This window comes from Mesoplodon densirostris, chromosome 10 (genome assembly GCF_025265405.1).
Source record: "Mesoplodon densirostris isolate mMesDen1 chromosome 10, mMesDen1 primary haplotype, whole genome shotgun sequence".
NCBI classification, from domain to species: domain Eukaryota; kingdom Metazoa; phylum Chordata; class Mammalia; order Artiodactyla; family Ziphiidae; genus Mesoplodon; species Mesoplodon densirostris.
The window spans coordinates 62,668,259-62,682,985 of NC_082670.1; the positions used below are offsets into that span (position 1 = coordinate 62,668,259).

Consider the following 14,727-nt stretch of genomic DNA (forward strand, 5'->3'; position numbering starts at 1 on the left):
ATTATAAGAAAATTATACATATTAGACCTTTGAAAAAACAGACACCAAGAAAATAAACACCCCAAATCACCCATCATTTGGGCAGCCAGAGATAACCACTTAATATCCTACTTTGTATCTTTCTAGTCTTTTTGAAGTACACAATCATATTTTACAATAATGGTACACACTATATATACTATTGTAACTATAAAAATCAACTGAGTAACGCGAAACACTAGCAAATAGAAAGATATACCATGTTCCTAGATGAGAATGTTAAAGGTAAAAAATGTTAATTGCCTGCAAATTGATTTATACTTTTTTTTTTTTTTTTTTTGCGGTATGCGGGCCTCTCACTGTTGTGGCCTCCCCCGTCGCGGAGCACAGGCTCCGGACGCGCAGGCTCCGGACGCGCAGGCTCCGGACGCGCAGGCTCAGCGGCCATGGCTCACGGGCCCAGCCGCTCCGCGGCATATGGGATCCTCCCAGACCGGGGCACGAACCCGTATCCCCTGCATCGGCAGGCGGACTCTCAACCACTTGCGCCACCAGGGAGGCCCTGATTTATACATTTAAAAAATTACTTTACAATGTGTGTTTAAAGCTCTTAGAAGAATATAAGAATAGGCAAAAATATTTTAGATTTATAATACATGTTAGTATCTTTTAAAGCAAGCCTTTCTGTTTTTATTTTTCAAGTAATTGACAGTATGGAATTGGTACAGGACCTGAGCAATTAATGAAATAAAAGACAAGTAAAAGAATCATTCTATACATAAAAATTGAAACTATTAAAGATGGCATTTGAAATTTGTGAGGAAATGATTCAATAAATAGTAACAGAACAGGCTAGCTGACTGGATGGAAAAAAGCTTGGTACCAATTCACCATATGCCAAAATACTTTAGGTTCATTAAAGCTTTAAATATAAAAAATACTGAAAGTATCAAAAATAAAATAAACGTGAGTAGTTATATAATTTGGAGGCTGGAGAAAGCCTAAGCTGACACCAAAGGCAGAAACCATGAATTACAGTATCAGTAGGTTTGAATACAAACATTTAAAATATTTTCATATGCTAAGATGACAAAAGTCATCTGTCAAAATAAGAACAGAAAGGTTACATTGTTTCTACTTTTTTTCTTCCAAGATAAAATTTAAATTTATATTGATAAAAAATCTAAACATAATAAATAACACCAAAAAAGCACTAGAAAAAGATACAGGTGAACATTTTTAATCCAGAAACGGGGAAGGGTTTCTCTAAATACAACTCGTAACTCAAATATCATGAAATAAAACATACATTTGAGGGGCTTCCCTGGTGGCACAGTGGTTGAGAATCTGCCTGATAATGCAGGGGACACGGGTTCGAGCCCCGGTCTGGGAAGATCCCACATGCTGCGGAGCAGCTAGGACCGTGAGCCACAGCTACTGAGCCTGCGCGTCTGGAGCCTGTGCTCCGCAACAGGAGAGGCCGCAACAGTGAGAGGCCTGGGCACCGTGATGAAGAGTGGCCCCCGCTCGCCGCAACTAGAGAAAGCCCTCACACAGAAACGAAGACGCAACACAGCCAAAAATAAATAAATACATTAAAACAACAACAACAAAACAAAAAAAACACATACATTTGACTAAATAAAAATAAAAAGCTCCTTCAAGGTAAAAAAGCTCCTAAACCAAATCAAACACAAATGAAAAAACAGGAAAAAGTATGGCAACATATGACAAAGAACAAATATGCTCAATATATGAAAAGTTCCTGCAAATAAAAAAAGATCAAAATCCCAAAAGAAAAATGGGCAAAGGATGTAAAAAACAAGTTCACAGAAGAAAATGTAAATGGCTTTTACACATACTAAAAGATGCTTAACTAGACGCATAAGAGAAAAGCAAATGAAAAGTCATTTGTAAAAATGTACAGATGGACAAAAATAAAAAAATTTTAATACTGAGTTGGTGAGTGTGTGGGGGAGAAAACTGTCATTCCCATACAATGTTGATGGAAGCATAAATCAAAGCAATCTCTATGTAGGGCAATCTGAAAATTCTACTTCTAAGAATTAATCCAAAAATGCTTGCACATATGCAAAATGCCTTATGCTCAAGGATGCATAATGCAACAATGTTAAAATAGCAAAAAATGGGAACAAACCAAGTGTCCATCAACAGTGTAACTTGTTGAATAGAGTATACCCATATAGTGGATAATTATATAATTGTAAAAACAAAGTATCATTACATATATGGAAAGGAAACAATCTCCATTATACATTAAGTTAAAAAAAGACAAAGAATGATAAGCTGTCATTTGTATAAAATTAAAAAGAATACACAATAAGTCCAGTTTGAGAAATGGCAAATAAGTATCTCTTATTGTGCTAATCCTTCTTCAGGTAACAATTATAACTCTCAGATGAGCTATAAAAAAAAACTCTGCCTGAAAACACGAGAGATATGAAAAGTAGGCAGAATCTGGAGGGAAAGAGGGAATGACACTGGGTAACAGTCCTGTTTTTATGGATTTATTTTTTTTATTTTTTTATTTTTGCGGTACGCGGGACTCTCACTGTTGTGGCCTCTCCCATTGCGGAGCACAGGCTCTGGACGCGCAGGCTCAGCAGCCATGGCTCATGGGCCCAGCCGCTCCGCAGCATGTGTGATCTTCCCGGTCCGGGGCACGAACCCGTGTCCCCTGCACTGGCAGGTGGACTCTCAACCACTGCGCCACCAGGGAAGCCCTGGATTTATTCTTAAAGAGACGCCTTAATTGGCTGGAACCACTGGCGAAGGCTAAACATCTGCAATACTGACACAAAGAACCAGAAGACAGAGTACAGGGCAAAGTCAGAAACTGGGAAGTGAGTCTGGGAATCCTGGAAACGGGAGAGCCTATGAGAGAAAGCCCCCAAATCTGCTTTAAACTTGGTCCAAATCTCTAGCTGACCCTTGAACTACACCTTTGTAAGGTAGACTCCAAACAACCCAGATGACACTAAATGAACTGAATAAACATTTCAACTGCCTACTACTGCAGGGGAGTAACCTGGAGGCCAAGTCCACCCAAGTTAAAACCTAAGCATGCAATTGCCAGACAGCCCAGCAACTGCAAACCTGGGCATTTATTTCAAAATACCAAAGTTACAGAGATGGAAAACATATTAATGGTTACTAAGGTTACAGAAGTTAGGGGTAGGGAGGGATGTGTGACAAAGGGGTAGCATAAGGAATATCTTTGTAGTGATGGCATAATTATCTTGATTGCAGTGGTGGCTACAAAAATCTGAACACTTGATAATATACACAGAACTACATACACTCACTATACTAATACCAAATTTCTGCTTCTGATATTGTGCTTTAAGATGTAATCATGGGGCTTCCCTGGTGGCGCAGTGGTTGAGAGTCCGCCTGCCGATGCAGGGCACACGGGTTCGTGCCCCGGACCGGGAAGATCCCACATGCCGCGGAGCGGCTGGGTCCGTGAGCCATGGCCGCTGAGCCTGCGCGTCTGGAGCCTGTGCTCCGCAATGGGAGAGGCCACAACAGTGAGAAGCCCGCGTACCACAAAAAAAAAAAAAAAAAAAAAAAAAAAAAAGATGTAATCACGGAGGAAAACTACTTTTGCAACTTTCTGTGAATTTACAATTGTTTCAAAATAAAAATTAAAAAGTACACTAGCATTTCAACTATCTGGGGCTCAAAACTAGAATCATTAAGCAACTACTACCATGGTAAATCTAAAAATTGTTATATATGGATTCTGAGTATAACTGATATACAAGAGAAAGAAAAAACAAGATCTGTGGAAAAGACAGAAATATATATATATATGTAAAAGATCAGTAAGGAAGCATTTCTAAAAATTCACAGAAAACCATACATAAAAGCAGAAAAGTGGTATGCTGGACATATGTCTAATAAATTAACCTATTTACCCTCTAAAGTTCCTAAAATATAAGGTGAGAGATGGATAAAGTTTGTTGATTCCCAAATTTTGGGGCCAGATATTTTAATGACAAATATTATTGACAGGGTCATGTATCAATATTTTCTAAAGAGTTGCTACTTTGAAGCTTACCACGTATCAGAAAGATAAAAGTATCATTCCCCTTCCTTTAAACAAATCCAAAAAGTAGTACCACACTAGGAAGCAGAAAAATGATTTTGGGAATTATTTTTAAAAGAGCTAATATTGAAAATAGTCTACATCTTTAAATATTCAGTGTTAAGAACTCAGTGAATTCTGGCAAACATCTCTTAAAATCTATCTTTGCAGAATTGAAAGCAAAAAGTCTTCTCTTCTGCTTTAAGTAGAATAGAGTATAAACTGTTTATTTTTTAATGCTTTAGAGCAAAGGTTGGCAAGCTATAGCCTGCAGGCTGCCTGTTTTTGTAAATAAAGTTTTATTTGAACACAGCAATTGACATTTGTTTACATATTGTCTATGGCTTCTTTCTCCTTACAATAACAGAGCTGAATAGCTAGGACAGCAACCATATGGCCCACAAAGCCAGACAAGTTTTTTTTTTTTTTTTTTTGCGGTCCGCGGGCCTCTCACTGTTGTGGCCTCTCCCGTTGCGGAGCACAGGCTCCAGACACGCAGGCTCAGGGGTCATGGCTCACGGGCGCAGCCACTCTGAGGCATGTGGGATCTTCCCGGACTGGGGCACGAACCCGTGTCCCCTGCATCGGCAGGCGGACTCTCAGCCACTGCACCACCAGGGAAGTCCCAGACAAGTATTTTTACTATCTAGTCTTAAAAGAAAAGGTTTGCTGACCCCTGCTATAGAAATCAAGGGATTCTACTGTGTGACCCTAGACAAGATACTAAGTCTCAGTTTTTTCATCTGCAAAGGGAAATAGCAGTACACACTTCATGTGCAGTAAAGGATTAACTCAGTAAATCTGGGTTGTCCATATGCCATATGTTAAAGGCCTGGCCTGTGACCTGCTCCTAGAAGGTAACTTCTAAGCCCTTGGAACATGCTGCCTAACTGTGTGTCTTTCTTTACCCGGGTGTCTGGGATCACAACAGATAATGTAAGCTAACAGTGTAATTTATGGAAGAGGCCTTGGGCCACTCCAGAAAGTCTTTGTGATTTATGACGGGGTCCTTGAGCCATGTGGTATTAGCTTGACCTCTGGAGGGACTAGATGGAGACTGAGTGACTAAGGTCAGCTACGCACGTGGTCAACCATGCTTATGTGACTGACCCCAACAAAAACCCTGACCAAGCTTCAGGCAAGTCCCTGGCTGGCAATATTCTGTTTTTGTCATACATCACTCCTGGGAGAAGCAAGCAGTGTCCACGTGACTCTATTGGGAAAGAAAAACTGGAAGCTTGTACTCAGTTTCTCCTGTGCTCTGCCCTACGTGACTCTTTCTTTTGCTGACTTTAATCTGTATTCTTTCACTGAAATAAACTATAACCTTGAGCTACAATAACAGCTTTGCTGACCTCTGTGAGTTCTTCTAGCAAATCATTGAACCTGAGGGTGGTTTTGGGAACTCCTGAACAGCACCTCCTTATATCATAGGGATAAGATATAACCAGTGCTAAGTCTCTAGCACTGGCTGGCTGGCATTTAATAAAGGTTCAATACACAGTGGCTGTTATCATCAAACCATTAAGCAAGTACTTTGTGATATTTTTATTCATGCTACAGGACACTTCTAACACTTAAAGACTATTTATTTTTTTGATGTGGATCATTTTTTAAAGTCTTTATTGAATTTGTTACAATATTGCTTCTGTTTTATGTTTTGATTTTTTGGCCCCGAGGCATGTGGGATCTTAGCTCCCCAACCAGGGATCGAACCTGCACCCCCTGCACTGGAAGGTGAAGTCTTAACCACTGGACCTCCAGGGAAGTCCCTAAAGACTATTTTCAAATGAGGTTCACATTCAATATTCATTCAACAACCATTTGGGATTTCCCTGGCAGTCCAGTGGTTGATTCTGCACTTCCATTGAAGGGCACACAGGTTTGATCCCTGGTCGGGGAACTAATATCCTGCATGCCATGCGGGGCGGCCAAAAAAACCCAATCATTTGTGTTATTACTCTGTATCAGCCACTGCTCTAGGTGCTAAAGATTCATTTGTGAGCAAAATGGACAAAAATCTTTGCCTTCATGGAGTTTCATTCTAGCAGGAAGAGACGGAGGTAAACATAAATAAGTAAATGTAAAGTATATTATATCATGATAAGTACAAGAAAGGGGGATATGAAATGTTGACAGAATGGAGAACACTGGAATTTTAGGTTGGATGGCTAGGGGAGGTCTCTCTGAAAACATGAAATTTGAGTAAAGATGTGAAGGAAATAAGAAAGTAAACTATACCTTTTTTTTTTTTTTTTTTTAAGGAGATAAAATGGCAAGGGCAAAGGCCGTGAAGTGGGAGAAAGCCTGTTTTTTTCCAAGAACAGCAAGGAGGCTAATGTGGTCAGAGTAAAATGGATAAGGAGAGTAGTCAAAGAGATCAGAGAGGTAACAACGTAGGGGAGGGGTAGGGGGAACAGATAAAGGGCCATGTAGGTCACAGTAAGGAATCTGAATATTAAAAGCCACTGGAGAGTTTGAAGCAGAAGAATAACATGATCGAATTTATGCTATGTTGAGAATAAACTACAAGAGGACAATATCAGAAGCTGGAGAAATGTTAGGAGACCACTGCAGTAATTCAGGCAGGAGATGATATTAGGCGGGGCCTGGGCCTGTGTGGTATGTGTGGGAGTGATGAAAAGTGAATAATTTCCAGACATCATCTGAAGCTAAGGCCAGCAGGATTTCCTTACAGTCTGGATATGGAGTGAGAGAAAAAGAAAGTAAGGAAATCCAAGGTTTTTTAGCCTAAATAACTTATAAAGGATACAGTTGCCTTTAATAGAAAAGGGGAAAATTACAGAAATGGCTGGTTTGAGGTAGGGTAGGGGACATCTAACAGGTCAGTTTTGAACACGTTAAGTTTGAGAAGTGTAATTGGACAGCCAAGTGGAAAAATCAAGTAGGCAACTAGATAGAAAGGTCTGCAGCTCAGAGACAAAGTTCAAGCTGGAGATATCAATTTGAGAGTCTTAGCACACAGATGGCATTCAATGCAATGAGGTTGGATGAGACCATCTAAGGAGCAAATCTAGATAGGAAAAAAGAACAGACTCCTGGTCTAGGCACTGGGTCGCTCCAACATGTAGAGGTCAGGGAGATCAGAAGAGACCAGCGAAACCAACTGGGAAGTTGCAGACAGACAGGACACTAGGCATGCATGTTTAACCTGAAAGTCATGTGAAAAAAATGTTTCAAGGAAAGCATGATCAACTGTTAAATACTGGTGATAGGTTAAGTAAGATTAAGACTGAACTATGTCTATTAGATTCAGCAACGAGCAGGTCACTGGAGAGTTTAAGACAGGTAGTTTTGGTGGAGGTGAAGGTGAGTATCTTTGGAACTGGAGGAGAGAAACTGGGGATAGAGGGTCTAGACAAGTCTTTGGAGAAATAGGACGACAGGTGAAAAGGAAAATGGGACCATGAAAGTGTATTTTTGGTTTTGTTTGAAGATGGGAGACAAGCATGCTTATGTTGAAGAGAATGATCCAGTAATGAAAGGAGAATTACTGGAGTAGTATTTTAAGAGAGGGAAGAGATGGATTCTAGCACACAGGTGAAGGGAATAGCCTTGGCCTGTTCATCCAGTGTAATAGAGTGAAGCTGGAGTTTTGGGAACAGGTGCAGGTAGGTGGCCTAATGTATTGGTAGGAACTTAGGAAGTTCTTTTCCAATTATTTCAATTTTCTTGGTAAAGTAGGAAACAAGGTTGTTAGCTATGAGGACAAATGAGGAGGAATAAGGAGAAAGAAACATGAAATAGTTGTCTAGGAGTCAATTAAATTATTCAAAAGGTTAAGACAATCATACACATTATCTGGCAGATAACTGATACCCCAAATTTTCTCCATATCATACACCAGTGGTATGTTCCAACATCAAGTTAGGTTTAGCTCCGATTCCTATGCCTTCTACATCTGTGGTCGAATAACTGATGCCTGCATTCATAGCACTCAGGCACTATGATATTCTAAAATTTCAAAGAAGTTCAAATGATATTCAGTACTTTGTACTTAGTGAGGCAGGAAGATATGTAACAATTTAGAAAGATTTACATAGGTTTGAGAAGAACTTTGGGATTCTAAAAAGCTAAATATATAATTAAACAGCACACCCCATTTTCCCAGACAAGTGAAACTCTATTAATACTGTGCTTATGGCAAGCATCAAGCAGTATGTCCCATGGCCAGAATGACGTGACTCTTTTACTCAACAAAAAGGCCATTCCCTTGTCACCTGACAGCATGGCTAAGATGGACTTCTGTATTTACCACTATCTGGACCAAGAAATAAGAAAATGCAAAAGATTCTCTAGTACCTTTTCATCCAAGTCTGAACTTTTTGTGTGTTCACTGACGTCTCCCAGTTCTTCATTTGAAGAAGTCTCATTAGTAACTTCACCTAAGGAAATGTTTGCACCTTTGGAATCATGTTTTATCTCACTTGCTGAAAAGAAATAATATTCAACTGTAGAAACTTTAAATGACAAAATAACCAAATCATTTAAAGATTGTTCTAAAAACGAGTTAGAATTCAGAGACTCTTTTAAAGTCCAATGTGACAAATATGAAGCAGCATTTTCAGCAAATTATACATTTATTCCTCCCTCTCTATCAAAATAACTCCATTACATGGTATAAAAAGAATTGGCAGTAAGACAAAATTGAGACATAAAGATAAATTTAAGAATCTTTCTTGATCATGTCCAGCTATTTTTCAATATATTTTTAAAACTTGAAAGTGTTTGAAATTACTTTCAAATTATTTCCTGTAAAGATTCAGTTATTTAAACTTAGGATTAGCTATTATTAAAAAATATTAAAAAGGACTCAGATTTAAAATGTGGTAAAGCTTAAATATATATTTCAATTTCAAAAATGAGACTACAAAAATTGCTAAGGTCAATTATCTTTTGTAGATAAAGCCTAACAAAGTTATTTATTAAATAATCAACTGGAAAATTTCTCAAAATCTGATCTGCCAACCAGGCAAAACTGAGGAAAACTGACAAACTGTAAAACGTGGTTGACAGACTCTAAAATGAAAAGTTTCCTATTTTAATGAATTCATTCTGACTATGCCTAAATAGAGATATAAAAATACTTCAATATTACACATTCTGAAAATGTCAAATTTTACCTGCTGACAAGGAAGCACAGACCTCTGACTTCATCAATTCAGGATCCAGTACAGGGAGTTCTCTATTATAAAGCAAACAGAGTACACATTATAACATATTCTAGCAGAACTATCCACTCCTCTAAACATGACACAATACTAGCTTTAGCAGCTGGTGAACATCAGCTCAAGTCCTCCAAGGTCAGAGTACTATTCTGGGATAGCACACCCAAGCAGATTCTGCATTTTGTTCTTTAATCACATTTGCCACAATTGTTAGGGAGTGCTGCCACTCAAACTTTGTTACTCAGAGAGAACTGATGACATACACCAAGCATTTAAAACATTTTTAAAGTATTACACCAATGCAAGATAACGTTTACCTCCTACTCTTAAGCATGTGTATGTATGTCTTACCGCCGATGTAAAAGGAAGAGTGTGAAAGCAGTTTGAATCTCTTTTTGTAGTCTCTGAAGACAACCTAAGGTCTAAAGGTAAAAGCTATGGAGATCAGAGTTAAACCAACCTGGGTTCAAATATTGTTCTGCCACTTACTATGTCAACCGTGGCAAAATTATTTAAATTCTTTGAGTCTAACCATATCTGTAAAATGAGAATACCACCTACCCACGAGGTTACTGAGAGGATTAAATTAGATAAAATGTCCTTAAAGCCAATGACATAGGCTCAACAAATGAAAACTACAGCTATAGGAGCCACTCAAAAACAAATGGCCAAACACTATTCCATTTTTAAAACCTTGGACATGGGCTTCCCTGGTGGCGCAGTGGTTGAGAGCCCGCCTGCCGATGCAGGGGACACGGGTTCATGCCCCGGTCCGGGAAGATCCCACATGCCGCGGAGCGGCTGGGCCCGTGAGCCATGGCCGCTGAGCCTGCGTGTCCGGAGCCTGTGCTCCGCAACGGGAGAGGCCACAACGGTGAGAGGCCCACATACCGCAAAAAGAAAAAAAAAAAAAAAACCTGCTTCAGGGCTTCCCTGGTGGTGCAGTGGTTGAGAGTCCGCCTGCCGATGCAGGGGACATGGGTTCATGCCCCGGTCCAGGAAGATCCCACATGCCACGGAGCGGCTGGGCCCGTGAGCCATGGCCTCTGGGCCTGCGCGTCCGGAGCCTGTGCTCCGCAACGGGAGAGGCCACAACAGTGAGAGGCCCGCGTACCGCAAAAAAAAAAAAAAAACAAACCTTGGACAAAAGTATATAAAAGTACACAGAATAAAATATAATAGGACTTCCCTGGGGGCGCAGTTAAGACTCCGCCTGCCTGGACAAGAAAAAAGATGCAGACATAGATAATGGACTTGAGGACATGGGGAGGGGGAAGGGTAAGCTGGGATGAAGTGAGAGAGTAGCACTGACATATATACACTACCAAACGTAAAACAGCTAGTGGGAAGCAGCCACATAGCACAGGGAGATCAGCTCTGTGCTTTGTGACCACCTAGAGGGGTGGGATAGGGAGGGTGGGAGGGAGACACAAGAGGGAGGAGATATGGGGATATATGTATATGTATAGCTGATTCACTTTGTTATACAGCAGAAATTAACACAACACTGTAAAGCAATTATACTCCAATAAATATGTTAAGAAAAAACAGTAAGTGCATTTATATAACTTTAAGTTTATAGACACATGTATGAAAACCAATGGCTTTTAAAATTATATGATATACTTTGTGAGAGGGATTTTCCTTCCAAGTTTCAATGTTACCTCAATTATTCAGAACCTTAATTCTGCTTTTTAAAAAAATTTTCTCTGAAAATAGTATCATCTTTGATTTTCTGCTTTAAATTACCTTATCATTTTAAAAAACTTGTGTATATAACAAAAAAAAAGGAATCTGCCTGCCAATGCAGGGGACACGGGTTCGAGCCCTGGTCCGGGAAGATCCCACATGCCGTGGAACAACAGAGCCCATGCGCCACAACTACTGAGCCTGCGCTCTAGAGCCTGCAAGCCACAAGTACTGAGCCCACGTGCCACAACTACTGAAGCCCGCGTGCCTAGAGCCCATGCTCCGCAACAAGAGAAGCCACTGCAATGAGAAGCCCACACAACACAACGAAGAGTAGCTCCCGCTCGCCGCAACTAGAGAAAAGCCTTCGTGCAGCAATGAAGACCCAACGCAGCCAAAAATAAATATAAAATAAATAAATTTTAAAAAAGAATGGGAAAATAAAATTACAAACAAGACACAAATATATACAAATCTCCTCCCCCAATTCATACCTCTTGACTCATATCTGTCTACTAGAATATCTCCATTTCAGTATTTCAAAGGTCTCTCCAACTCAACATGTCTAAATTTGACCTCATGACCAGCATCCCTCCCCAATCCTGCCTGTTTTCATCACGGAATTGTAATGCCCTTCTTTGAAACAAGAGAAACCAGGTATCATCCTTAACTCCTACCTCTGACCTCGCTCCCATTTGATTAATCAATCTTCACTTCCTAAACCTCTCTCAAATCCACTCCCACTTCTGGTTGAAGTCACCATGTCCTTTGGTCTAATTATGACAATAGCTCCTTGCCAATTTATTCTCCACACCAGAGCTATGATGATTTTTAAAATGTAAATCTGATCAAATTCTCTACTTGAAGTAAAGTCCTTCAGTGAATCCCTATATGCTCTTAGGATAAAGTTCAAACTCACCATGAATTCTAGTTTGTCTAGGATGATCTGTGTATGCCTCTTATCCTGGAATATTAATTATTAATACCTCCCCCCCATTTCCCTCTCAAAATTTTTGCAATTCAGAAGATCAATTCTATGGTCATCCTATTTACAAAGCCCTGCACGACTGAGCTTTCTGAATATTCTGTAGCTTCATTTCTTGCTACCTAAACACTAAGCCATGGGATGTTATTTCTGTCTCTCAGTTGTAACATGCTCTTCCCTGCAGGCCTACCTATAGACTACTCCTTCCCTCTCAATTTTCTACTCACTTTTCTTCACCTATTGCCTAGTTCTTACTCATTCTTTAGTGTTCAACTTAAATGTTACTAGGGCGAGGAAGCCTTCAACACCTTGCACTTTTCCTATCATATTTTATTGTATTTGCTTAATCATTTGCAGCCCTTGATAGACTAAAAGCTCTGTGAGAACAAGGTCCATGTGCATCTAGTTGCTAACCATATACTCAGCACCTAACATCCTCCTGGCCAGACACTAGGGAGACGCAAATGAAGATGGCTCTCTCCTGTCTACAAACTCCCAGCATAGGAGGAGGTGCACATACAAACAGACATAATATGCTGAGATCTGTGCCAAGAGAACTACTGGAACAAATCCCTAGAATAATATCTCAGATGTGATTTAGAGGACAAATGAATATAAAGAAAGGAACTTTTGGATAAAGAAACACATGCAAAAGGATTCAGATAATGACATATCGTGGAAACAGTGAGCTGCCTGCTCTGATTATCTTTTATTAGCCTCTCCCCACACTTTCCTCCCCACCAACCCCATAGCTGCCAAAGAGAGAATGGATGCAGATCCACCAAAGAGCCATAAAAAGCCATGCCAATCAGTTTAGACTCTATCCTCAGGTGGCTGAGAGCCACCGGAGCACTGTAAGCAGTCACTGGCAGATCAATTTCTACTTCAAAATATTACTGTGGAGGAGGATATACTAAGAGAGTTCAGGAAGATTAACCAGGAGCTAACTGCAATAATTTAGAAGAAATATGAATAAGATAGTAGCAGTGAGAATTGAGAGAAAGGAAAAACCATGAGAGATATTCAAGGTAATAGCATGAATAGGATTAACTGACTCAATAAATAGAGAAGAATTGAGGGCTGTTTCTAATTATACTGAAAGTTACATTCACAAATAGGTACAGCCCAGACACACAGAAGGTTATTCCTTAAAAAAAAAAAAAGCCAAAACCCAAAAAAGTAAATAACTATAGCAAGTGTACTGCTTTAATTTCAAAGTATTACAATAGTATTTTTAATACTGCTGGTATAGTTCATAAGAGTGAGAAACTTTTTACTATGAATAAGTAACTTACAAGGAAGGTAAAATTGCACATGCCACTCTTGTTAGAAGTAATTTAGTTTTGTTTTGAATTTGCAAGACACAAAGAGATAGGAAAAACTTAAATTCATCGAGATTAGGAAAAATAAAATTGTAACCCCCATAAATATATTACAGCTTTGCATTAGTGGAGTAGAAAGGGGGAAAAATGAAGGGTAGAAAGAGGAAAGTAGAGAAACAGACTTGGGTGAGGCTACAGAATACAGGGAAGCAAAAGAGAAGATCTGAGCAAAAAGGAGAGGAGAATAAGAGAGGCTTCTGAAGAACTACATAGATTACATCAGGTTTATCCTCTAACACAGCATTTTTCAAGGGGATGATGTAATTTAATGGGTTCCAACCAGGATTTTTAAATAAAACAGAATAAAATACAAAATATAATACTAGACCACATGTAGCAAGGGAAATACTATTTTTATAAATCTATTGTCTTACATATTCATAGGTAGGTACCAGACTGTAATGTAAAATGTATCTTTAGTATGGGCAACTGACAAACAGGTTTGAAGACGACAGTTCTAGAATAATTATTAGCAGAAAAAGCGTGAAAACTAAGAGAATGTTATTGCCCAAGAAAAATTCAGAACGTTATTGCTCAAGAAAAATTCAGAAAAAATTCCTAAGAAAAATTCAGAATGCCCAAGAAAAATTCAGAATGTTATTGCTTCCTTTTGAGATGCTAACTAGCTGAATGCAGTCAATGTTCACTTATTTACACATTCACATATTGTTTGTGAAAAGGACTACCATAAACTTACTGGGGCAATTACTCTGTAGATAACAGTGGCCAAAACCAGAAATATTACAGTATCCAATTCACTGGGCCAGAGGTTCCCAAGCCTGATGCCAGGATGTGAGGTGCTCAGTCTCCTGATATTAGAAACGATAACTCCATCAAGTACAGTACCATTTATTTCAGCAAAACAAACAGTGGTTTATGTGGTCCAAAAGAGAAAAAAGTAAAAATCAGAATGATGCGTCTTCATACTGCACCACCTGCTACTTTAAAGAGAAGGATGAGGGCTTCCCTGGTGGTGCAGTGGTAGAGAATCCGCCTGCTATTGCATGGGACACAGGTTCAAGCCCTGGTCCGGGAAGATCCCACATGCCGCAGAGCAACTAAGCCTGTGCATCACAACTACTGATGCCCGTGTGCCTAGAGCCCGTGCTGCGCAACAAGAGAAGCCACCGCAATGAGAAGCCCGCGCACCGCAACGAAGAGTAGCCCCTGCTCCCCACAACTAGAGAAAGCCCGCGTGCAGCAACGAAGACCCAACGCATCCATAAATAAATAAATGAATTAATTAATAAAAAAAATAAAGAGGAGGACGAGATGAGAGAGGAAAGGGGTCAAAAAGTAAATAATGTTCTGTGGCAGTCTATAGAATAATGGATTTGAAGCCATGTAAAGAACCAAAGTGCCACTCTTCCAGCATGCTGTTTTGGGGAGGGG

The 14,727-nt window shown here is 39.6% G+C and overlaps 1 protein-coding gene across 1 annotated transcript in view; it reads right to left on the reverse strand.

The window, feature by feature from the left end:
* TOPAZ1 (testis and ovary specific TOPAZ 1) overlaps nt 1-14,727 on the reverse strand; it is a 69,967-nt gene that overhangs the window by 46,281 nt on the left and 8,959 nt on the right. The window contains 2 exon segments of the mRNA XM_060110971.1: nt 8,414-8,541; nt 9,235-9,296. Of these exon segments, the coding sequence (XP_059966954.1) occupies nt 8,414-8,541; nt 9,235-9,296 (190 nt within the window).